Raw genomic sequence first — 26818 nt, 5'->3', positions numbered from 1 at the left:
TATTTGATGAAATTATCTCACTGAACTCAATTTTTCTATGTATTCTAAAAACACTAGTTTCATATCTCGTTTTATATCTAGCCCGTTTTTTGCTTGTTTTTTTTGGAATCATTGTTTAGATCATGTTCAATTATTGTTAGCCAAATTTAATAGAATTTAATTTTCTTAAGCTAACTTCTGTTCTTTATATTCTGTTAATAAGAAATATAATTACTCATAATATTTTATTAAAAAAAACATTAGGCATTGTTTTGTGTTATTTTTACACTTCTAGGCTAAACCAACAAGATTAATTTAAATAAACACAGTTTGTCACCTCGGCCATAATTATGGTCCTGTGAACCTATGAACCTATTCATCTATCTTGTATAATCTAATCATCTGTCTTCAAATAAGCCTACCTATTCAATGTCTCATCCTGTAACAGATTTGGTTTTATATGTTCATGTGATAGAATCAAGGGTTCCTTAAGTTAAGAGTGGCAGAAGTGAATGACAGTAAAGCAGTGGGAAAATCATAAACCCCCCAATTTTTATTTCATTCTCTTCTGTGTCTTCTGTTAGCTAGACTTTTGGTCATTATAGCAAAGCACTTAAGATATATAACTTTTTTTCTATTAAATCAACTTATTTTCTCTACCATGCTTAAATATTTGTTTGAACTCTGAAGTTGTCAGATTAAGTTTATGAAAATAAGAATTGTTAATGAGTAAAATCACTTGAATATTATGTATACAAATCTCATTTTCACACCATATGTATATTCTACATACATTATAATAATGTATGTAGAATTATATCTTTTGGTTCTGAATGCTGTTTCTTTGCATGTTATTTATAATTTTAATACCTTTTAATTTTCTCAACTATGTCCTTTGGTAATCATTTAAGAAGTGTGCTGCTAATTAATATGAAAGTCCAAAGGCATTTAACACCTGTAAATGTTCATTTAAAACATTTATGCATGTTTTTTTTATAAAATGGTTAAGATTTGGAAAAGTACATGTGATGCCTTGCATCACATTCTTCAAAACAAAGCTTCCTCAGGTACAATTATGTCATCATGAAGTCAGGCTTTTCACATTCTAAAATAGACTCATCGCCATATGAATTGTTATCTTACTGAGCCATTTTTGTAGCTGTCTTTTTCGCACCTTTTTTGGGAGTGCATTCTAAATTTCTCACAATAAAAAAAAAACCCAAATTTCTTGTTTCTTCTTATGCTCTTGCACTCTGGATCAATATTTAAAACTATCACACCTATCTTTCATTCTATCATTTACATTAGAGTGGCAAATAAAGACACAGACACAACCCGCATCCCCCAACAATACACCCAGCCACACAAATACATAAATTCTAGCTTATTTGTGTAAAATGTGAACTTTCAGATTCCAAGAGGAGTCAATGTCGTCTTCAACATCACAGCTCAGGACTCACCTGTGGACGTGGATGTCCTGTAACCAGACAGGTCAACTCCAGAGTTTCCCCTTCCCGGATAGTGTAGACCCTTTCTGAGTAGCGCTCCTCCTCAATATTACAGGCCAATCCTGAGTGCACGATCCGAACTGTCGGGGGAGCTGTGGAATCAGGAAGAAAAGACATAGGATACATGAAAACGTAAGTAAATCATCTTCACATAAATTATCCCATTTATAAGAGTAATTCACATTAGATCCTACGATAGCCAGAACCATTAGCCTAACACTTCAAACATTCTTAAGGGATTTGAGATTTTCTTGGTAAAGCATTTCTAATTTATCTAATAGTCACTACAACATTCTGAAAATTACAAAGAAGAACAAAGCAGTGGGAAAAAAATTGATGCATTCTGAAACCATGTCACTACAGGCCATATGATTAAGTTGATTGTTAAAATGTAGGAAGGCCTCTTCCTTTTGGAAACAAAACTTGAAAAATGTAAGTAATGATTTACCTGAAATATATAACGCAAAAGGAAGATGACCAATATTAGAGAACAATAGATTCGAATTAAAGACTTAGACATTAGTCAACTCATCTTAACATCCTGTGGTGCACAAAAGGACCCAAGGGATATTCATGCTTAGAGACAGCATATCCACTCAGTTGACAGCATCTACAGAACACTAAATTATTACAAACAAAATGTGGTCTTTGGGTGAAGACACTGTAGATGACAGCAAATTATTGATGACTTAGTCTAAATTTTGATTAAAGAATAATTTAACACTCACAGAGCTGTCTACATCCCTACTTTCCCATGCAATAGTGGGAAAATATTAAAGGGCCTTAAGAGAGTTGCCTATTTCTTGTTGCATTACCTGCTACGAGCAAAAATCCCTCAAAGGATGAGATATCCTTAGCTAATCATACATGCTGTCTGAGATCAAATACACAGTGACAGCTAGGAACTTTGGAACAGAGGTCATCTCCATTTTTGGACATATCATTTTTGCATGTAATACATTTGGAGATAAAAGATAAAATTATCTTAACTGAAAAAAATGGGAAAATTGCCTGCACATATAGAGGGCAGCAATCACAGACTATTCTGACAAGAATGTCCATTCTATACAGCATTGCCCTTAATAGAAGCTATCAATTTCCAAAAAAGAATGCTAGAATGTTTGATTTTTTAAAAAAATGGCATAAAAAGATCACTAGTTCTATATTTCTTGAGAATGATATTGGTGGTTCTAAGAAGACGAAAAAGACTGTGCTCAATTTATGAAAAGTTCTCTTCTGGGAAATCATGTTTTAAAGGGAAAATCATTTCTAATATGTAATGTTTTGACATATACCACTTAGATTCTTAGGCCACTCATGGAGATGAATAACTAAAAGGGTGTACTTTTCGTCTTTCTGAATTTTAGTGGAAATAAAGATAGATAAGTCCACGAGATGGAAAAAATAAAAACGAGAACCAAAATACAAATAACAAACAAAAAAATCATAAATATCTGTATTCTGTGCATATAAGCTTGACATTCAAAGACACTAAGAGAGACTTACATAGATCTAATCTACATGAAAAGTAGAAAAAGACAAGATCTGAGTAAATTGGATTCATGGAGACCTTGGGGGAGGGTTGAAGATGGGGGGAAGAGAGAGGGAGGGGAGTGGAGAAAAATATAGAGCCCAATAAAAATCAATTAAAAAGAAAAAATAAGCATACAAGTAAGAAAAAAATCAAATTTCTCTCTACTATTTATCATTAGAAGCTACAAAGCTGGCTGGGAATAAAAGCCATTTCTAGAAGGTTTTTGCAATATTCCAGCTGAGTAATTCTTGTCCCCAGTGCTTGCTATGAATACCTTTCCTTAGTGCACAGAATGACCTGAAATATGGCAAAATAACTGTAGGACTTTACATTTTAACCCCCATTGATGTGATTGTAATGGTACTACTATTCAGACTACATTATAGAAATACTTCTCTAGGTCTTATATATATTTTTACATTAAGTGAAAATATTCCAAGAGATAAATGTTCTTTGACTTTTTAAAGAAACCAAATAATGGGAGCACTCACTGGCTGGCCTTTATGAGTACCTGGGTTCAGTTCCCGGTGTCCACATGATAGTTCACAGATATTCCAGTTCCAGGGTATCTGAGACCTCTTTTGGCTTCTTCAGGCATTAGACACTCAAATTGTGCACACACATACACACGTGCAAAAACCCACACATATCAAAGAAAATTTTTTAACCAAGTAGCCAAACATGACTTGAAACAGTAATAATATCAATAGACACGCTAACACAGAAGGGGAAATGTAGACAAAGTGGTCAAAAATCACACTACTTACAGAAAAACCTCACTAAGTGGACTTATCAGTGTGTGTGTGTGTGTGTGTGTGTGTGTGTGTGTGTGACAATAGCAATAAAAGGGAGGCCACCAATTTGAAAGAGAGCAAGATTTTTGGGAGTGGTTGGAAGGAGAAGAGGGGAGAGAATAAACGATACAATTATACTTTAATTAAATAATAACCCCCCAAAGTAACCACACACTTTACATCATTTTATTGGTTTAAAAAATAATAGTACTTATATGAATCAAATGTCTCTTTGGACAATAGAATTGCTTGGTTCAAAACTTCAGCCATTGCTTTGGATTCTGTCTAGATAATGAGACAATTTCTGGGGTCTTGTGACACTGGAAACTGCTGATGCTGTGTATGCTCTGGTGTCTCATGCAATGTTTCTCCAGATTATTTCAGACAGTGATCAAATTTAGAATTCAATTTCGACAACTCTAATCCTGGCAGGTACTTTTTTTTTTAAGGCATCAGCCTTGTATAATTATCCACGTATTAAAAAAGTTAAAGTTAACAGATGCTGAAAAAAACAAAAATAGAAACAACTTAAATGGAAAATATAGATATTTTTCTTTAAATAAATACCCATGCTAAATTTAGCCTCATAAATGATAGTCCACATATATTAATACATCTAATTACACAGTTACATGACATTCTTTCTAGATTAATTTGTACTTACTATGTTTTGTTTAAATTTCAAGTAAATGCCCAGTGTTGTTATTTTTAAGATATATCTTTCAAATGCTTCATTATGCAAATAAGCACCTTTATTTAAACAATTTAAATTATACAGTAGGCAAATCATGACATTTATAAGGGTTAATTTTCAACTATTTTCCTCTATATTTTAGCACATTCTTGGAAAAGGTAATTGTTTTTGCATTCTCAGCACGAATGCACCACCTATCCTGTAAAACTCATGATTTTCTCCCAAACTTAGTTTTGAGCATATGTTCCTGCTAACCATTAGATAGACTCTCAGTGCTATAGGTACTCAGGGCAAAGGTCAATATTTTGGATATTTGGGTTAGTTACAGAGAAAGCATAGCTGAATTGGTATTAGACTCATCCAAATGAATATTCTTAATTCCAAGTTAGAAAAAGAAAACATCAGGACATCAACTGTCATGTTTGTTGTAGCCTAAATGAGAAAAAGCAAGCAAGGAAGCAAGAAAACGAATAGCACCGGTCCTTTGCACTTTTTGCTTTTTGGTCTGTTGAAGCTATATCTGGAGTCATTACACTGGGAGTCTTCATAACTCCCAAAGTAGTTTAGACTAGACTAAATAAGTAAGAAGTACTGTGAAAGTATTCACGAAGTCAAGCACCATAACTAGATTAACATCAATGATCTAGTTGCTTCAAATGCAACAAAGTGTCTTCCCAGTTCATTATCCCGTACCTGACCCTTCCAAGTTCCAGATACCTACAACTGTGAAGATGTTGTCTCTCTACAGAATCTCCCTGCCAGTGATTGAGTAAGGAGCTCTGAGATTAGAAGCATGTTTGCTTATGATATTCTCCCATCTAGGATTCCCTGACTGTTCTCTGTAGCCATGTTCATTGTGAGTTCTTAGATTAATTCTTACCTTCTTTTTCTCCCCAGAATACATGGATTGCCTTCTGTATTTTTCTCTTTTGTTAACATTCAAAGACAATGATAGGCACTTCATGGCCTGGAGAGATGATTCAGATATTAAGAGTTCCTGTTATTCTTCCAATGGACCTGAGGTTTGGTTCCCAGTACCAATGTTAGGAGACTCACACCTATCCATAATATTAGCTCCACAGGATCCAAAACCTTTTACTGGCCTCTGAATATAACTGTTTGCTTGTCAAATAGCTAACACACACACACACACACACACACACTCTTTTTTAAAAAAATTAATCATGTACTCTGTCCTAGGAGAAGCGTCACATTTAATATCTGCCACATATCACATAATTCAGAAAACAGAGTTATTAATAGTATCTTCGTTTTAGTAAACATTACAAAATTATAAAGACATCGATATTGTCTCTTAAAACATCAGCTGAATTTATTCACATTAAATGAAATATTCTGTCTGATATAAAATCAAAACATGGTTTTGTCCTCTGCTTTGTTGGAATAAGCTTCAATTTATCATCTTGAAATTGGAGCAAAGGTTATGATTTCCTTTGCCCTATAGATTCAGCAATGAACTTAAATGTTAAAATATTGCATGTGACTCAGATTAATCCAAATTTTTTGAAGTCAACCAAATCCCATTACTTTCATAACACTAATCCTACCAGGTACCTTAATTTGACTAAGTTAGTTTTGTGTTCAAGAGGTCAGTCTCAAAGGGCAAAAGAGGGACACATTTTATCTTACTAAAGTATGGTTTTGAAAGTTAAAACCAATTTCAATTCATTCAGTTGACAAAAGAACATAGATAAATTCCCAATATCAAAAACTAGGAGAATATTTCTTCTCTCACATTGCAGGCAGCATCCACTGATATACCAGGCTGAGGCTATACATGAAGGTTAGTGTCTACATGAAATATACTAGTGTATACATGAAGCTATGTCTTCAAAGAGCTGACAGCCTACAGGAGCTGCAGACTGGGAACAAAATAAAAGATGGTTAAACAGAACAGGTAGTATACCCAAAGAAAATATTTTAAAGTTATATTGGAACAAAGATAAGAAGAGCTAAAACTGCCTAGGGCATTGCAACAGGCTTCACAAATTCAGTGACATTTAAGCTAAGTTTGGAAAGAGATGCTCTGTGCACACAAGCAAGGAGACACTCTTGAGAGCAAGCAGTCTGTTTGAAAACATATCAGGAATCAAGCACTGTTGTGTTCCAGAAAGAATGGTATGAGCACGTGGCTCATTCACTAAAAAATAATCTACTCTAAATTTTGACTCCAGTATGACACCTCTACCCTAGCAATTGACCTGCAGGCACCAGAAAGTTGCTTTTCAATGCCTCAGACTGATGTGACAAAGAGAGAGAGTTCAAGGTCTTGATGGATAGGATTTTATTGAAGCAGCGTGAAGGGAGGAGGAGTGAGTTTAGATGGCACTGTTGGCTATCCAGCCTTGCCAAGATAAAAGCAATTATTTTATTCAAAATAAAACGAGGTGAAGAATATCTAATTTAATCCAGAGATCAATAACCTTTAAAATTGTTCCAGTACACACAATGTAGATAGAAGATCGTCACACTCCATTCCCCAGAATGAACAATTCAGCTGAAAGCTACTATCATTCTTTCAAATGACTAATTCATTTAACCAGCATATGAAGTATGAAGTTTCATTATGACATTTCAAACAGAATTTGCTCTGGTTTAGTCTCCTCCTCCTTTTCCCCTTCTCTTCTCTCTCATGCCCTTCCCCTATTAGAGTTCTTCTTCCTGTTTTCCAGTCAAATGTGTCTCATTGCTTTGCCTTCCCTCTTCACAACACCTCTTTCCTCTCTCATTGTCTCCTCTGCAGTTTGTAGCCCACGGCCCCAGCCACACCACTTTTCTATGTGCTTATAAACATTAAGAGCTGAGATCCGCATATGAAAGACAGTGTGTAGGCTATGCAATCAGATACACACCCCTTCAATATCAACCCTCCAGATGTGGATCTCTATGAGATGAACTTCATGGTGAGCTTCCCGTTAACCTGGGATATAAAGTAAGATTCAGGAGGAGGGGATATGAATATGTACTATTTGCTTATCTGAACAAGGTCACCCCTGTGTAACTTCTAGTTACCCCCATTTCCCCACAGATTTCACAATGTCATTTTTCTTTACAGCTGCATAAATTTCCATCTTTTGTACCATGTTAAGAAAAACAACTTAATAGAAGGCACACTCAGTCACTTAAGAGTGCACATAACTTACGAAGGAAATGCATGAAATAAGGGACCCTATGAGTAAGTCATGGCCAATTGCTAGAATGAGGGATTTGATGAGCAATGTTTTAAAGGTTAAGCCTTTTCCTTTAACAATTACAATCTTTAAAGTTTATGCTGTTATTAGGCAGCAATCATTTTGGTATTAGCCCTCACTGCTTTAGGAGCCCCCAATGAAAGCTTTAGATTTGAGCAGATGGCTTCAGTCCTTCATATACCTCGCAAAGTTGCTCTGTCCCATTAAAATAGTCACTAAAATGTTTTCTCCCCATCAGACCAACTCAGGTTAGGCTCTTGGTGCCTATAGAGGATCTCCTGGGAGACACAGTTTGGAGATAGGACAACCCCCTTTGTTTGTCTTTTTACTGCAATGGGTAGATCAGTAAATCCCTGCGCACAAGAAAGAAGTAGAGAATAGGAGAGTTTTGGAAGAGAAACAGAGGGACAGGGAGCGAGAAAACTGCTCTCACATGGCCAGGCAGAGGTAGCAGAATCAGCACATCGTTTTACAATTCTCCCTCCTGTCATTCATTTTTTCTTATGAAACCAAAGGCAATCATATTCAGAATTTCCCTCCATTTTCCCATTGATTTAAGCTGTCATAGTCTTTTCTAAATTGAATTTCATTTTCTACATCATTTTACACTTAGCTAAACAGCATTACTGGCAATTGATCTCCTTATTCCACTCCCCCCCCCCCCCAGTGCAGCATATGTGCAGAATACTTCTGGGACACGGTGGCTTCTGCTCTTCCTCTCTCTGCTGCTGCTTATTTCCAATAACTATCTGAGCTCTCTTTCCATAATAACCTGACTTTAACATGTTCTTGTTGGTCTAGTCTAGTTATTCCTAATATCCATGACCCTTCATTAACTGGCATTCCCCCTCAGACTAGTCAGAATATATATATATATATATATATATATATATATATATATATATATATAATCACAAACACAAAATCAGAGTTGGAGAGCAAAAAAAGATATAAATATCTCAGTCTTGATTGTTACTGATGAATGACTAGGCAGCTGTTGGTGGCCATAAAGACTTAGGACTTTTAATAAGCAAATAAATGAATTTTCAATTGCAGACCATGTAGTGTGTGAATTTAGAAGGGTACTGAACACATCAGTGGAATCTCTTAGACATATAAGGCAAGGAAAAAGACTTGATAGGATTTACAAAGTCTAGGAGTGGAAGAAAAGCAAGGCAAATGTGTGCTTCTGAAGTTACCTGAAGGGACGCTAGAACATATTTTTGACAGGGTTGTCATTTAAGAGGAGAAGAAACAAAAGGTCATTGCCTTTGAGCATTTAGATGGCGCAGGCGAATTCTGAGCGATACACAGTCTGTAGAGAAGGGAGATCAAAAGAAGAATGACGTGAGACCTGACTGAGCAAAAAGCTCTTGGTCCAGCAAACAGGAAGGCAGTGTTAAGTAAAACTGCTGGCGAGTGCTATAAAATGTACAAATAAACAAGGAGTAAGCAACCAAATAGTGCAGCAGAAATGCGGCACCATCCTCGAAGGATGGATGAGATGCCACACATCTCCGTTTCCAATGTGATGCTATGATTTGCCAACACAGCAGTTTATAGAAGCTTCCTTTCACCTTTTAAAACAATATTTCCTCCGTATCTAGTCTATTTCCTTCTTTCTTCTTATTCTTTAACATGTTCAACTTTTGCAAAGTTCTTAGCAAACATGATGGTATTTCCCAAAGCCCTCTAATCACTTATATAAAAGAATGGGCAATCAGGATTCATCTCTACAGTTTATAACACGATACATCTTGCTCCTATTTAAAAAGCAAACAGTCAAGAAAAAACAGACTTATCTTCTCATCAATAGGCCTGCTCTTGTTTTGCATCAGTAAGGAGGCTGTGCGCATGCTTGGCTGTCCTGCCCTCTGCTGACTGCCTTCTGTCCTGTTCGTTGGTATTAATAAAGGCACAGCTCAAGCAAAAATTCTACTCTGGTAAGGTTTCCTTTCCCCCCACCATGTTCTTCTTTTACATCCTTCTCAACCTTGTTGACCTGATTCTGTTTCCATTGCAAGGACCTTTCGGAACAATACACTTAACATACAACTCATTTAAGTCATCTCCAGGAGGCAATATTCTGATATATTAATAATGGAAATGACATTGTTTTAAATCTATCTTTTGTTCACTTGCTCTTTTTTGTTCCCTTCACTTGTTTGGAGTTAACTGCAATTTTAGAGACATTGTGAGCTTACCTCCCTTCTCTTTACGAGTTTTCCTCACCCTCCAAATTTGGTTAATACTGTATTCTTGTTCCCTAGGCTGAAAAATGTCTAAATTTTCTAACTTAATAAATAATAGAATGGAAGAAGTAAGAATCTATTGATCACATAGACTTTAATCAAAAGCTCATTCTAACCTCATGGTTGTAGTGAACGGCTCTCATTGTAACAGATGTTAAATATTTTGTGTTAATCAAATTTACTTCCACTAAGTCACCTACATGCATCTTTTCAAAACAAATGTCAGCAAATTTTAAGAAATGTGTTATCCTACATTTTTTTGAAATATACATTTGTTTTCAGCTATAAGTGTCACTTATTAATATCTAAAGCTAAAGTTTCAAACTTGCTTGTATGTTTTGTAGAAGAAAAAAAATTGTATTTCCGTGACTGTAAGGCTTCTGTATCCCCTTCCTTGCTCAGCATTTGATGATCTTTGACAGGTGAGCAGAGAAGAAATAGAGCCAATCAAGTCTGACACATTCAAGTTTGGCCACCAGGCATTCCTATTTCTAGTAAGATGCCCTTCCTAGCCAGTTCTACATCCTTCCCAGAATTTCCCAGGAGAAATATTTGAATGTCTCCATGCAATATTCAGTCTATGACACATTTTATTCATCAAATGTGCTGTGCAGAGTTCTCCAACATGAAGATCCATGTAAGAAAGTGCAAAGCTTCCTTTCCTTTCTATGTGGGTCCTAATTTTATATTAGATTCTCTAGAACATCCTGATTTCTCTCTAAGTCAAGGCTGGATTACTGCCTTTTAAATAAAAACAGAGGCTGGACAAATGGCTCAGTTTTTAAGAGCACTTACTGCTTTTCTAGAGGAATGGAGTTTAGTTCCCAACACCCACTTGAGGCATCTTCCTACCATCTCTTACGTCAGTACCCAGGGGATCCAATGACTCTGGTCTAAGCCAGCACCTATACTTACATACACATATTCTCAATCAGACCTACAGAATATTAAGAATAAATCATAAATAAATATAATTACTCCAAAATTTTGGAAAATGGGTCTCTTCCCTTCACCTCAAAATGAAATATATATTTATATATTTAATATAAATAAAAGTAAATATAATATATATTTGATACATACATATTATTTAAGATAAACACAAAGAAGCTTTCCTATTGCTCACCTGGCACCATCCTGCATGTGGGCCCAATGAAGGGAACAGGCTGTTATGAGACTGTCTGAGTATCTATAAGACCATGCAATTATGAAGTGTTTGATGGGGTCTCCTCTACATCAAATGTAGGCAAAATGTCAGAAGTCATATTTATCTTGTGATCAATCTTTGTATTTAGAAGGATAGGCCACATTACAGTAAGAAACAGGGAATAGGAGACATGGGTATTTATAATATCAGTTTATTTAGGTTTCGGCCTAAAAGGTATAACAACATATTCATACTTTTCTAAAAGTAGAGCTTTTCTGCTTCTTTCGAAGTTACTACACAGCCTTAGCATACACTAAACTGAATGAATCTATTCCCATTGTTTCCCATCTTTAATCACAAATTGGGTATTTAGAAAGAATATTTTTTTCTCCCAGCCAAGCTCATCAAAAAAAAAAAATGGGATTTATTACAAAATGTGCCAAAAACGAAAACTTCAATTTGCTTTTCCAAAAGTGATGACAGCAGACAGAAATAGCAGAATCTGGCCTGCCAATGTCTCCACTCCCTCTTTTCATTGAGAAATGTCATTCATTGTCTGTGACTAGTTCCAAAGAGAACAAGTTCTTCATCAAATGGGGTCAAAGACCTCAGACGAGAGGAAGAAGTACAGTCATGGTGCACACCCATAGACTGACCGATCAGAAGCACAGCTAGTTCTAGCCATTTAGATTCCAGGAGGACAATAGTCTGACCAACTAGAAGCACAGCTACTGCTGTCCAATTAGTCTCCAGGATGGCAATAAGGACTCAGAATTCAACAAGCACTAAAAGCTTGCTCACTTTGAGAAGCACATATTTTTATTTCCATGTGAATATATGAACACTGCCAGGCAACAGAATGAATTTCCAAGGCATTGTTTTTGTCTGCATTTCTCCCTTACATTACAAACAGATTTTATGTGTTTTATTGGCATTATATGTATGTTTATTTATTTAAGGACAATGCATTCTAATCTCAAAACTTTTTATGTTTTCTCTTAGATTTAAGAATTGAGAATACAATTAAGAAAAGTGAAAAATTGTCATCTACATTCTTAAACACTAAGAATTGTTTATTAAATTATTTGATGTCATTGCATAAGAGTTTAAAGAAAATAATTTGTCCGAATCACACAATGTAAGATGTAAGTAATAAATAATAAGTAATAATTAGTAAGTGTTATTAATCAACTTTCATGTTTTAAAATATCAACTTTTCATTATTTGAAAAGAAATGCACAGAGTGCTGAAATGCATGAATTCTTTGCTCAAGTAATGCAATTTCTTCATTTGAGTGTGGAGAATTGAAATTGATCCTGTAAGTGTCTTTGCAACTCAAGGCTGCACAACATTCCATGATAACACTTTTCCCTCTTCTCCATGCCTCTCCCAGGTCTTCTGTCACTCATGTTCTCAGGTCTGTACACCTAGAACTGTACACCTACTTTTTTTTTTTTACTTTGGTTAATCAAAGGACAAGAACAATTTCAATTATAAACATTTTATATGAACTTCTACTTAAATTCACAAATATAACTTTTAAGAACAGACATGAATTATATTAAGAGTATTGGTATCTGCCTGTGAATTTGGCAATTTCACACAAATCTCAGCATCTTAATGACAATAGCAAATCAAATGGTTGACTCATAGCTCTTAACATTTGCAATCATTTTTAGTGAAATTTGTATTTTAAAAACAGTTTCCTTCTATTAAACCTTTTGACTAGTGACAGTCCCTTGACACTTTTGTATAAGTAAAACAAAAATTAAATTAACATTTATTATAGCTACAGTCCTTTACTGTTAAAGGTTACATGATTTTTGTTTAAATTCTTTCAAAAAAAAAGTTTGTTTAACTATAATTTCTACTTGAATCTGCGTCTGTGTAGAAACCAGAAACCACTATAGGTTTCCTCAGTAACACTTTCTACTCTCTGTTAGACAGAGTCTCTGAATGGCCTACAGCTTATCAGTCAGAATGGACTGGCCCCAGAAAGCCACTTATTATGCCTCTCAGGTTGTGATATTTCATATACTGTACTAAGCCTGGAACATTTATCTAGGTTCTGGGATCAAACGCAGACCCTTGTGCTTTCAAAGCAAGCTTTTTGCTCATTGTGCCCACACCTACCCCAGATCTCCATTGTAAGTTTTTATTTCTACCATGAAAGATTCTTCTAAGTTCAGCCTGTAGAGTTGAGTAAATCAAGTCTGTATTGAAAACCAAGTTGAATAAACTTAATCACCAACACAAGTTCTGAGAAAACTAGGCTATTGTTTTTCAAACTCTACTTCAAAGAACAGGTGGCCTATGAAATATTTTCAATACAGTACAACATAAATACCCTGAAAACAAATTTAACTATTTTAGTTTTGCTTTGCATTAGATACAAATAATAAATCAAAACTACTTTTGAGACAATTGTAATGCAATATATACATTCATTTTTGATGGGTAAACTCAGTTTTTCTTGAAGTGGGTTTGCTAATGTAATTTCAATTGTATAATGAACACAGATTTGGGTCTATCTCTAAGTAAATTGATCAAAGAGACAAATCTCAAAAAGATGTAATGAAAAAATGTACCCACTTCATATATGTGAAAAATTTAACTTGAATATTAGCACATACAGAAACTTACATCTGTATTACCAAACATATTGGCAGAGAAAGCATTCACATCAGCTATATTTCAAAAGTAGACCCTGGAGAAGGGTATGGACTGTATAAAAATTTTGGAAGCACCATGTATGTGAATGAGCACTCTAAATATACATGCTGATGTTCAAATTTTCACTGTGGCACAATTAATTGACACTAGGTAAATGACTTTCCTGTGTCTTTATTTCTCTCTGTGTGTTGTATAACAATTTCATTCTAATTATATGTCTGGGAGAGAGACTCCAGAAGAAAACAAATGTGTCTTGGGAAGTTCCTAAAACTTATATTTATAACTCCTCCTCTTGGTTACATAAAAAGCAATAAAGAAACTGCTTGGCTGGCCCTCATAGGTTAAAACATAGGTGGGAGGAGTAAACAGAACAGAATGCTGGGAGGAAGAGGAAGTGAGCTCAGACTGACAGCTCTGCTCTGTGGAGCAGAGACGCCATGCCCCACTCCCGGGCAGACACACGCGATGAAGCTCCGACCCAGGATGGACATAGGCTAGAAGCTCCCTGGTAAGCCACTTCGTGGGCTACAGTAGATTATTAGAAATGGGCTAGTCCAGGTGCGAGAGTTAGCCTAGAAGAGGCTAGATAGAAATGCGCCAAGCAGTGTTTAAATGAATACAGTTTCTATGTTGTTATTTCGGGCATAAGCTAGCCATGTGGGCTGCCGGGTGCTGGGGACGCAGCCCCGCCGCTCCTATTACTACAATGTGGAACGACAATATATATGTTTTGTGATTCACTATAGGGAACATGGGGATTGAAGAGAGACATGGATCTGAGCCAAAATGAGCTTGATCATTGTTTGTAATTTTATTTATTACCCTGTTTTCTATTTTTTTTTTTTTTTTTTTTTTTTTTTTTTTGCTTTTTCGAGACAGGGTTTCTCTGTGGCTTTGGAGCCTGTCCTGGAACTAGCTCTGTAGACCAGGCTGGTCTCGAACTCACAGAGATCCACCTGCCTCTACCTCCCGAGTGCTGGGATTAAAGGCGTGTGCCACCATCGCCTGGTTACCCTGTTACTAGTTCTTGGTAAAGACAAACTATGGAAAACGCATAGGAAAATTGAGAAAGGGATTCCTAGGAGAGGAAGAAAATCTGCTGATATTTATCTGTTGACTAATGCATAAATAGAGCTAAGGCTAGGCAATTTTGGTGACCTGGATTTTGATTAGTTAGAACTGACCAAATGAGATTGCTTAGTTCTCTGGGTTATCATGGTTTGAACAAATAGAGGGCAAACCCAGGGGATGATCTGTTGCTATTCACTTTGTCCACACTAAGTTAAGGCAGACTGAAACTCCATTCTGTCTATCTGTGGTTTCATTAATCATCGATCTTGAAACTTTTACTCTGGTCACTGAGTCAACATCTCTAATTGTTAACCCTGAAGGAATCTGATGTGTAGTTCCTTACAAAAAACTCTCTTTTTTTCTCGTAACTACCAAGAAGCAGTTAAAAGTATTCTTAGTTAATTTCTTGTCTCCAAGGTAGTTTGTGGTCTCTTTCCTAAAGCAGACAGAGGCAGAAACCATCCTTAAAAACTTGACTGGTTCTATTGGCTACCTTAGAAGCAAGAATATGTAAAAGAACAATATGCCCAGATTACAAAGCTAGGCATTCAGTTCAGCAGCACTGGCACTGCTTCTGAGAACCTGTCTGAGTGACTGACTACCTACCTATCTTTATCATATTTAGTCAGTGTAGCTTTTTCACAATCCGTTACAAGCTTTGCTTCTTATCCTTGAGTTGGCATTTTAAGCCAATCCTTCCTTTTAACCACGGTGTCTGCTTTCATATCAGCATCTGTGAGTCCCTTGGCGTTTTCAGCATGAGTCCTTTTCCTCTTGTCCTACACGGAGTCAGTTCTTGCATCAATATCATGAAAACAAATGCCGCAAATCATCACCATTGACATTCTTCCAATGCGAATTTTAGACACACATTTATATTATTATTCTTACCAATAATTTTTATATTTCTTTCTCTTTAAAATGAGAATTAATTTGTGTGTGTGTGTCTGTGTGTGTGTGTGTCTGTCTGTCTGTCTTTCTTTCATCTGTGTGCCTGAGTGTATGCCACATATGGATTGGTACCTCAAGAGGCCAGAAGAAGGTGCTGGATCCACTGGAGCAGAAGATATATATTGTAAACCACATCACCTGGGTACCAGGAACCAAAATCTGGTCCTCTGAAAAAAACAGCAAGTGCTCTTTAATACTGAGCTCTCTAAAGCACCATGGGATACTTTCTTTGTGTACAATTTGGGTCACTTTACATTGGTAACAGAATTTATGGACTCTTCATCTTTTTTAATCTGATAGATTGCTTAATACTTAATGAGTTTAATCTGTCACCCAAAAATAAAACCACAATTGTAGTTTTACTCACTTTTTTCTCTCATTATCTTATTAATCATTTTGTTTTAGAAAGAAGAATCAGAGAACATTCTCACAGATTCCCTTGTCTTTCACAAACCCTATGTATCCATGAATGTGAATATATCATGGATTACACCTTTTTCCAACTCCTTGTAACTGGAACACTGAATATTAATCACAGAGCTATAAAAATCAGACATAAAGTATGATTATAATTCAGTTTTACAGATTTTGTGCAACTCTTCCTGACAATGTGTACAAATTGTATTCACCCTAGAGAGGGGACCAATGACATGCCAAAGTAGTAATTCCATCAAGTTGTCCACATTGTCAAACCAATGAGTTTATTTGGATTTAATTACTATAACTGAATGAGGCCTTACAGGATCTTGCATGACTGAAAGTTAGCAACATCATCAAAAAGTCCACTGCTCTTGGTGAGTACTCAAAAAATCTGTAACCTTAACAGTTCACAAAAGTAAGCACGGACAATAATTTCTAATTTTCTTAATGTCACAAACCACTTCTAAACAAATCAAAATGTTGAATGGTTATTGAGTGACTAGCAAACTTGTAAACAGAGAAGCTAAAAATCCCTTAGGTTTATTTCTCATCAGTAAAAATAATTAACATCTAAGAAATAACATGTGAATTCCCAGACTCTACAATGTGCATTTGTTTCTGAAAAAGTCTTGAAACAAGTCAAAAATATTCCAAAAAAAAAAAAAAGAAAGAAAAAAATTCAAACGATGATAGCATGGCATCTGCCTTTTGAAGCTTCAACACTTAAACTATATACTCAGGAAATTTCAGAAGCTGGGAATGGTATTATGCAGATGAAAGTTCCATTTTAATTAAAATCTGAGAACAAGAGACCTGAGGGTCTAATTCCAGAGCTATTTTGACATACATCAAGCGTTCTTTAATTTACAGTGAAAGGTCTGCTTGACACGTTCTCATGACTCTGTGTTCCTACTAGCTATCAGTGCTTTTAAGTGTTGTTTTGTCATTGACCTACATTAGTATATCAAATTATGACATAAAGTTAATGAATGAGCATCATAATAATTCAGATTGCAAGCTCCAGCCAAATAGTTTAAATCACACCTCCACGACAATATAGTCCAAGCATTTCTCTCTACCCTACTCATTTGATGAGAGACACGGAGGAAAAAATTAAACACAATGATAAATAGCCAAATGGGCTTTCATGGTATTTTTTAAATTGGGATTTAGGAAAGAGGTTGCATCATTCAATTCCAGAAATAAGATTCCTTTTTAGAGAAGTAGGACAAAATAAATAATACTGTTCAGTAATTAATATAAAGCTTTGTACAACACATAGATATAAGTATTTAAGATATTTTCTATTGACATGGATTAAATATGATAAAATTTAGTGTCTCATGACTTTATTTTACAATTGAGATAAAATTGTACATGTACTTTTGAAAATGACCACCAACAATGGTTTTCTAGTCGTCTTCTTCTTCTTCTTCTTCTTCTTCTTCTTCTTCTTCTTCTTCTTCTTTTTGATATTATAATTACATTAATTCTCTCTTCTTTTAATCCCTTCAAACTCTTCCACATACTCCCCAACTCCACCTATCCTTTCTGTCAAATTCATGGCCTCTGTTTCTTTAAGAGAGAGAGAGAGAGTTCCTAAATACACAAATACCACCATTCTTTATATACTATTTTACTTTTATGGTCATGATTCTGGGCTGACCAATCAGTGGGCATCACATTGCAATGAGAGTTTCCATTCAGCTTCCACACATTGTTATTGTATAAGGGGGAGTTTTGACATACATTCACATGGAGAATGTTTTGGTGACATCAAGACAATTAGTATAATTAATTGATTAAGCCCTCAAAGAAAAACAAAGAAGATTACTGACAAACAAAGTTTTTTTTTTTCTTAAAGAGTTTTGGAAAAGACTATTTTGTAGGGACTTAGAGACATCTGCTATCAAGGGTATCATGTCCAGAACACTGAAAACATGAATCCCTGTGCTGTTTAAGCTGCTATGCAAGAACAAGCTGTTAAATACATCAACTCATGCTTCCTTTTCCCCAGATACCCAGGACTCTCCCTTTCTCATTTCATATTTCTTGATTTTCCCTCCATTTGCATGCCTCCCCTTTTTTAACCTTTTCCTTTTCACCTCCCTTCTTACTTCTTTTTCATATATATATATATATATATATATCCTAGAGAGCATGGTGAGTAATAGTCTAAGACTCTACAGAGAAAGAAAATTTTATGTTGAGATTCCCAAGGAAAGTTCTTCATTTGTCTGAATTTTAGTATAGCAAGAGAAAAGGATGGTTGAAAAATCTGAGACTTTTTTCTCACAGCCATGAATCATGTATTTTTCTTGGAAGGAATAAAAAAAATGGATGAAAGGTTTTATGACTACCATGAATATCAGTATCTGTTCCACCCTTGAGAGGAAGTGCTCTCTCTACCATTTGGCAAAGAAGCACTGTACCAACATTATTGTTCACTGGCTCAACTTGATATGTATGCCATGCTTTGTGGACTCCCACAGAAGCCATGCCCATTTCTGAACTGAGTCAGTGGAGGAGCAGGTGTGGTGGCAGATGAGAGGTGGGGGAATGGAACTGGAAGAGAGGAGGGAGGGAAAACTGGTCTATAAGTAAAATAAATGAAAAATTTTAATAAAAATATAAAAAGTACTCAGGGAAAATAGCTAAAAGCATCTTAGCTAAAAGCATCACTGAAGAAGAGCTTAAGGCTCCATTTTATACTATGGTAAGTTTTGACTTTCCTAGGACAAATATACACCCAACACGCAACAGAATTGGGCAAAGAATAATCTAAACTAAGTGATAGAAGAGCCTGCTGCACCTCCTAAACAGTTAGATAGATGTTTTACCTTTACTCTTATCGCCGAAGTTGAAATAGTCACATACATGGACAGGACACTATAAGAAGTACTAGGAATCGTAGAAATTTGCTCTTGAGGGTTTTTCTATGTCACGGTCCTAGCCAAGGTCAGGACTGCAAGGGATGCTTTGTTGATGTTTTCTCTTGTCATTTAATTACTATCTTTTTGACACAGCTGGTATTCAACATAACATCAGCAGCATCACATGTAATAGCTCCTGCAGATTTTATTTCCAAGTGGATGTCTTACCCAAATGATGCATTCCATTTCTGCCTGTCATACATTGATTGCCCTAAAGGCTGGTAATTGAAACCCAGCCGCTGCCTGCTAAGAATGTCAGTGCTCAGTGCCAGCTCTCTCCTACCAGAGACGGTTATTACCTTCTACTCTTCTCTGCCTTCCTCTGGGTTAGACGCTGACCCAGTGGGGGCGATTAGAGCTAATTAACAGTCATGGACCATCCAATGGTATTAACCCTACAATGCTTTTTATCATTACCAGAGAAAGCAAAAGTCAAAAGAATGATTTTTGGCTATCAAGTGAAAAAGAAGGCGATAGAGATCGGAAATTAGCAGTGGTGACATTGCAGTACTCTATGCCCACCACTCTCGTCATTTATTTTTGGCCTGGGAAACCATTAGTTATTACATCTCCTCTGGTGGCTATAGCTACTGATCACACGTATTCAGAATAATACAATCAGTTAGTGACAGACCTTCAACAATTCCTTTCAGCAATCATGTTCAGTTCTCAGGGTCTATGATATTACATCTGCATGCACTCAGTATTTGCTAGTTATTGGTGAACAAAATGATAGAAACTGGCTTTCCGTTTCTCCCCAAAATACCAATGTCAAGAATAATAGTGAACCGAGGGAAAAAAAGCAACAGAGTCAGAGAGATTCCAAAATACCCCAATGAAGAGCCTTTCTGTTCACAACCTTCTAGCTGGAATGATTCCCTGTCGCCAGAGAAACAGACTCTGACAGACATGCCATATGTTATACAGCACATGCTTCTAAAACATCCCCAGCAGGAATTACCACAGACAGCCGAGAAACCAGTAAGCTAAGGGCTTCTGCATTCAAAAGGCTGCTTTCCCTAATATATACCTTGTGGATAAGTTTTGAAATATAAATTTTGTGGGCAAGGATCTCTACCAATTTGTAAAGTAGTTTTCCGATGTAATTTACTTAGTGCTCTCTCACAAGAAGATGAAAATGAAGCTCTCTCACAGTATTCAGTGCAGAAAAACAATGCCCATGGAATAGACATGTCTGGTGCTTTTCTTCCTTCAGGGTAAGATGGAGTAGAGGGAGCAGGACTTCTGATGTGAGGGGAACCAGAAAACACAATGTACTCTCAAAGGTCCAAGGCAGATGCACATCTCAGATGGGCTGGATCACGTGTTGGAACCCCCATTCTGTTTGATTCACCTTGACTTTAGACTATGAAAACTAGGTTTATTTACTTCAAGCTTCTTCATTTTTAAAGTTAGCACACACAGCATTGTGTCTTGTGGCATTTTCGTAAGGACTTTGTTCCTATTGGGCTTCCTCCACTTTCCTCTCCTCTGTTATTCTTTTGCCTTCCTGATATTTGTCACTTTCCCCCTAAGACTTCCTTTGGCTTTTGTTCCCCCTTAAGATCTCCTCTTCTCTCACATGATCTCCTTTAGGTTCTAAGACTCCAACCCTATATATTTAATCAAGCTGTATTTGACTTTCTTAGTCTGGTTTATTTACTTGAGATTTCCAGTTAGATCCATTTTCCTGAAATCTTGATTACTTTTTCTTTGCTTCCTAAGCACTATTTTTTTTTCAGAATCATGGGGACAGTGCTGATGTGGGGAGGATTTAATCACCTCAGAATGCATCAACTAATCATAGTGTTTCCATTTTCCTTTTCCATCACGTCTGGTACCATTACTTCCATCCCCTCCTACTAACCCATCGCCACCCTCATCTTGGTAGTACAATAAACACTTAGTGTTTTCACAAGAAATACAAAAGAGAGGGTTCATTTAGCTGTGTCAGAGATGTAGACAGAGACATTATGAAGAGTTAGATGAATTCTATTTATGCTGCCCCTTCTCCTAGGATATCTGTGATGTGTGGCACGTGATGAGCCTTTGAAAGAGAATACCATGAAATATCTCAAATATAATTATTTTAAAATGATTTATGGCTGGGTTTGATTGATAGATACATTAAAAATAAATTATTGATTTCTAACACAAAGAAAAAGAAAAAGAAAAACTGCCTGTAATTGAAAACGAACTAGTAGGTCCCAACAACTAGATTGATGAAAGTGATCTGTAACACAACTTTGAAAATGGAAGCTGTCAAAGGCATGGAAGGAAAAGAGACAAACATGGAAGGTATCAGAAAGGAATATGATAAGAGCAAGAGCATGGATCAGTGAGATTCTGAGAAAAGCAAATCTTCAGTCTCTGTGTACAACTCAATTTAGCAAACACTTACTGAGAAGAGATAACACAATACATGGGTAAAGCTCTGTGACAGATACCTAAATGCACAAAGGGTTCTGTCTTCCCTAAGTTCACAGCATGATTAGGAAAAATCGGACATGATGCTTCCTATGGGCCATTTATTTCAAGGTCGTAAGGACAGTAGGAAGTAGGGCCATGAAATGCCATCTTTCGGGCATGAAGCCACCCTGGCATTAATAAACTTAAAACAACTACAGCTATGCTCATGGGACCTACATAGTCTGAGCTAATGAGCTTTCATTAGGGGGCCTAATAGAGGCCCTACCCACTGAAGGGCACTAATGTCAATACAGGGGTGCTGAATGAACAGTCATCATTTTCAGAGATGAGGTCCCTTTAAATAATTATGGTTCAATGGAGAGCTTCACATGTGTACGTGTTCAAATCAATGGGTCACAAAGCAAAAACAAGAACCAACTATAAAGACATATAATGTCATAAGGAATAATTGTTGGGAAGAAGGGGAGCAATGGGGTGGGGGAGCACAGTAGGCTAGGGAATAAGTGTGACCAGAATAGATTATGTACATGAGTTCTACCTTCTTTTCTGTTGCTGCGGCAAAACACGAGGACTTTTAAATGTGACGTGGTTTATATTAACCTGTAATTACAGGTTGCGTACTCAGTGTGCAAGAGTCATAGCAGGAGGAACTTGAGGCAGTAGGTTACATCACATTCATACTCAAGAGCAGGGGCAATGATTGTTTGCTCTGAAGCTTGCCTGCTTGTGCTCATTACCCTGCTTATGGAATAGAGCTGTGCACAGAAGACAGGTTCTCCCATATCATGTAAATTAGTTAAATCAATCTCTGATAGACATGCTCACAATCCAGCTCTTTCCTCACAATACCACATTATGACTCTCATCCCAGGAGACTCTAGGTTCTATTAAGTTGGCATTTAACACTAACTATTATAACATATATGAAATTGTATAAGAATAAATTAATAAAAGTTTTATTTTAAGAAACAATGCATGTTCAACTAATTAGGCAGAAAAATTTAATTTTAACTTCCATTTAGAAAAAAAAAAAACCTGACCAATTTATTTCTTCAGTGCAAACTTTTCCAGGTACCTGTATATTCTATGGTTATCCCTGGTTTCAGAACCAGTGAGAGAAGAAAAAAGAAAAAGAAAAACAACAACAAAACCAAAAATAAAACACTGGTTCAACAGGACTATGTATCTTGAGTTTTTTGCATAATTGTTTAATTTTGTATTAAAATCGGGTAAAATACAAAGGAAACAATTCATCTGCAATTTTGATAGCTTTGTTTTTATCTACTTCAGACCCTAGCATATACTGTTTAACATTTCTTTTTTTAATTTTAAATTTTTTATTCATTTTACATACCAACCTCAGTTACCCCTCCCTCTCCTCCTCCCATTCCCTCACCACCTTGCCTCTACCCCACTCCCATCCACTTCTTAGAAAGGGTAAGGCCTCCCACAGGGAATCAAAAGCTTGGTTTATTAAGTTGATACAGGACCAAATACTTCCCTCTCTGCATGAAGACTGAGTTCAAACCATTGGGAATGGGTTCCAAAGAGCCAATCCCTGCACCATGAATAAATCCTGGTACCACTGCTGGCATCACCACAAACAGACCAAGGCATGCCGCTGTCACCCACATGCAAAGGACCTATTTGATCCCATGCAGGCTCCTCAGCTGTTGGTCTAGAGTCTGTGCGCTCCCACTAGTTTGGGTCAGCTGGCTCTGTGGGTTAACCCTTCATAATCTTGACTCCCCACACACTCATATAATCCCTCTTTCTTTTCTTTGACTAACTCCCATAGCTCAGCCTGGTGCTTGTCTGTAAATGTCTGCTTCTGCTTCTATCAGTTACTGGATGAAGGTTTATGCTGACAGGTATGGTAATCACTAATCTGATTATGTGGGAAGGTCACTTCAGGCACTGTCTTCACTACTGCTAGGAGTCTTAGCTCTGGTCATCCTTGTGGATATCTGGGAATTTCACTAGTACCAGGTTTCTCCCTAAAACCATAATGGCTCCCGCTATCAAGTTATCTATTTTATTGTTCTCTGTTCTTACTCCAGAATCCTGTTCCCTCATCTACTCATCCCCATCGCCTCCCCTCTACTGCCAACCAGCCCTCAGTTTACCAAGGACATTTTATCTACTTTCCCTTCCCAGGGCTATCCATGTGTACCTCTTAGGCTTTTCTTTATACCTAGCTTCTCTGGGGCTATGAATTCTAGCCCCAGAATGGCTAAAAGACATATATCTAAGGAATTGCTCAACATCCTTAGTTATCATGGAAATGCAAATCCAAATGACACTGAACAACATTTTACCCCTGTCAGAATAGCTAAAATCAAAAACACTGATAACAGCTTATGTTGGAAAAGAGTGCAAACTTCTACGGCTACTGATGGTAGGAGTGCAAGATTGTAAGGCTGTTTTGGAAACCAGTATGGCGGCTTCTCAGAGAATTGGGAATCAATCTAACTCAAAACCCATCTGAACCACTGTTGAGCATATACCCAAAAGATGCTCATACCACCAGGGCACTTGATCACCTATGTTCATAGCAGCATTATTTGTAATAGCCAGAACCTGGAAACAACCTAGATGCCCCTCAACCAAAGAATGGATGGAGAAAACGTGGGGTATTTACACAGTGGACTATTATTCTGCTGTAAAAAACAATGACTTCTTGAAATTTGCAGGTAAATTGATGGAACTAGAAAAAAATCATCTTGAGTGAGGTAATTCAGATCCAGGAAGACAAACACAGTATGCATCTACTGATAAGTGAATATTAGATTTAAATTGTTCACATTTCCATGTTCTCTTAACAACCTGAAATTTTAAAAGTAGTGTAAGCTTTAATCTTTTCTTTTGATGGTTATTTTATCTTAGTAAAAGAAGAAAGAATGACACAGAATAATAAATGATGTGCTATTGTTTAGAGGTAGAGAGGCCGAGGAAGGAAGAGAGTAAGATCAGAACATTGGGACACCTTTGCAGAAATTAAGGGAAATAAATGTGTTATAGTAAACTTGAGGAAAACACTTTAGGAAAAATAGAAAGATACATCTCATAAATATGTAATGTTTGCCAATTGGTATAATGCTATAATCAGAAGTAATAAATGATGGTGTTCTGCTTGACACAGTAGATCAAATAAAGTTGTCCACAATCTAATGTATGTATAAAAGTAAGACAGGCTTTTAAAAAACATTTTAAGCATAAAGAAATAAAATGTTTAGTGTAATAAACATAATTACTTTGATTCACACACACACACACAAATCAAAACATCACAACAGATCACATAAAAATGTACAACAATTAAGTTAATCAAAAATTGGCAAATTTGAAAGTGTTATAAAGTCTGATGTCCTATCCAGATAATATTGCAGCATTGAAACAAAATTTAGCAGTAAAACTGCCCAAAGCATGGGAATAAGAAGGAAATAAACCAGAGTGAGATGTGAATCAAGAAATATTATGAAAGATAAGGGTATGATTTTTTTTTTTGGTTGGAAAGTCAAAACCTGATTTTTTTTCCTACTGTCCTCTTGATTAGGAAGAGGAAATTGACAATTCAGCCACACTGAAATCATAAGTCAGTGCAATAGATTGACCGCATCCTTCCATCATACCCATGGCACTAGACTGATCATGAAAAACCACGATTGTGTCAACAGAAGGAGATAACGGCTGGGATGTACAGTGAGTCCATTTCCCCTGAAAAGTCAGCATAAGCACTTAGAGAACTACTGACTCAGAATCTCTTGGCTCAGGACCCAAGATGCTACATTGCTACTTTCCATGGGATCTTAGGATTCTGTTTCTTACATAAAGCTACTTTGAAAAGCTAGAGAGATGACCGAGAGAATAAAGCAGGCGGCTGACAAATATGAGGACCCAGGTTCAGATTCCCGGCACCTGTACATATGGTACATGAGTATGATCCTTCATCTATAACCCCAGGAGGCAGAGACAAGCTAGGTAGCTAGACTATCCAAACTGGTTATCTCCTTGTTCAAGGGAAAGACCATATGTAAATTAGTAGGGTAGAAAGTGATCATGAAGACATTGGCCTCTGATCTCCACACACACACACACACACACACACACACGTGATCCATCTGCACAGAGATGATAAAATACAAACATATATGAATGCACATCACACACATGTGCATACACACAATCCTTTGAAAGGAACTGTAATGTTGTATTCAGAGATGAAGTGGATAATTATTTTCTGAAAAATATTTAAATGCATGGCAGCAGAACACGACGAGGAATTCAGCTCATATATTGATAGTCTCAGCTCGTAGAAGTTCCAGCTTCTAGACTATGGTCATGCTCTCTGAAAATAAAAGAGAGAAACAGAGGGTGTTGGAAGATTCCTCAAAGTAAATCAGATAAAGTTACAGAGAAACCACTTTGGACAGGATAAATGGAAAGAAAGACACAGTGCAGCAATATGAATGGCTCTACTGGGTAAAAAGGGGTTCAACCTAAGACATACAAATAGCAGAAGCCACATCGTGCAGACCTGGAATTATAAACAAGGGAGCTAGGGTTTATTTAGCTAGTCTGTGCATGGGGACATTAGGTATTAATCTGACAACAATGAAGAATTTGAAGGAAAAAAACTATATGGAACTGATGGAAATATAATATTATGCTTGTTTGTTATGCTTATTAGCTGCTAAGGACTATTCGCTGGTTATGTATACAGACTGACAGAGAAATGGATAGACTTGTCTCTTAAAGTACGTCTGGAAGAAAGGCATTAATTAATTTTCCTGTTTTGAAAAAATGAAGGAGAAATTGAGCCTCAAAAAGGTGATGAGTTGTCTTAACCACTGTACTGTAATACCCAAATTTACTTCACATTGTTTTCCATAATGCATCTTCCACTCCTCTGACGGAGGTAAAGGCATTCTCGTATCTTACCTAAAATACAAAACCACAGTAGTCTCCAGTGGAAGTTCTTGCTATTCTGAGATAGTAAGGATTGGATTGAAGGCCTGGTGTACTTTAGATTTGGGCTTTTCCAGTAAGTTATTACCACCTCAGTTCATATTGCCTTTGTGAGCTTTCTTATTTTGCTGTTGTTTTACAATACAACCTTACTATGTAGCCTAGGCTTGCCTAGAACTAACTATTTAGGCCAGGGTGATCTCAAGTTATTAATCTCCCTAGTTCAGTTCAGACTGCCTGTGATAAAGGCTT

The 26818-nt window shown here is 36.5% G+C and overlaps 1 protein-coding gene across 2 annotated transcripts in view; it reads right to left on the bottom strand.

The window, feature by feature from the left end:
• The window catches only part of Mdga2 (MAM domain containing glycosylphosphatidylinositol anchor 2), a 725366-nt gene that overhangs the window by 405651 nt on the left and 292897 nt on the right, over positions 1-26818 (bottom strand). For both annotated transcript variants that reach the window (XM_041658245.1, XM_041658246.1), the window contains exon 2: positions 1440-1579. In XM_041658245.1, coding sequence (XP_041514179.1) covers positions 1440-1579 — 140 coding nt within the window. The remainder of the gene's footprint in view (positions 1-1439; positions 1580-26818) is intronic.

This window comes from Microtus oregoni, unplaced genomic scaffold, assembly GCF_018167655.1.
Source record: "Microtus oregoni isolate MIOR12 unplaced genomic scaffold, Mior012 000009F_ref0000495, whole genome shotgun sequence".
In the NCBI taxonomy this organism is placed as follows: Eukaryota; Metazoa; Chordata; class Mammalia; order Rodentia; family Cricetidae; genus Microtus; species Microtus oregoni.
Note: the sequence above shows the minus strand (reverse complement) of the source record. Positions and strands in the feature narration are given on the sequence as shown.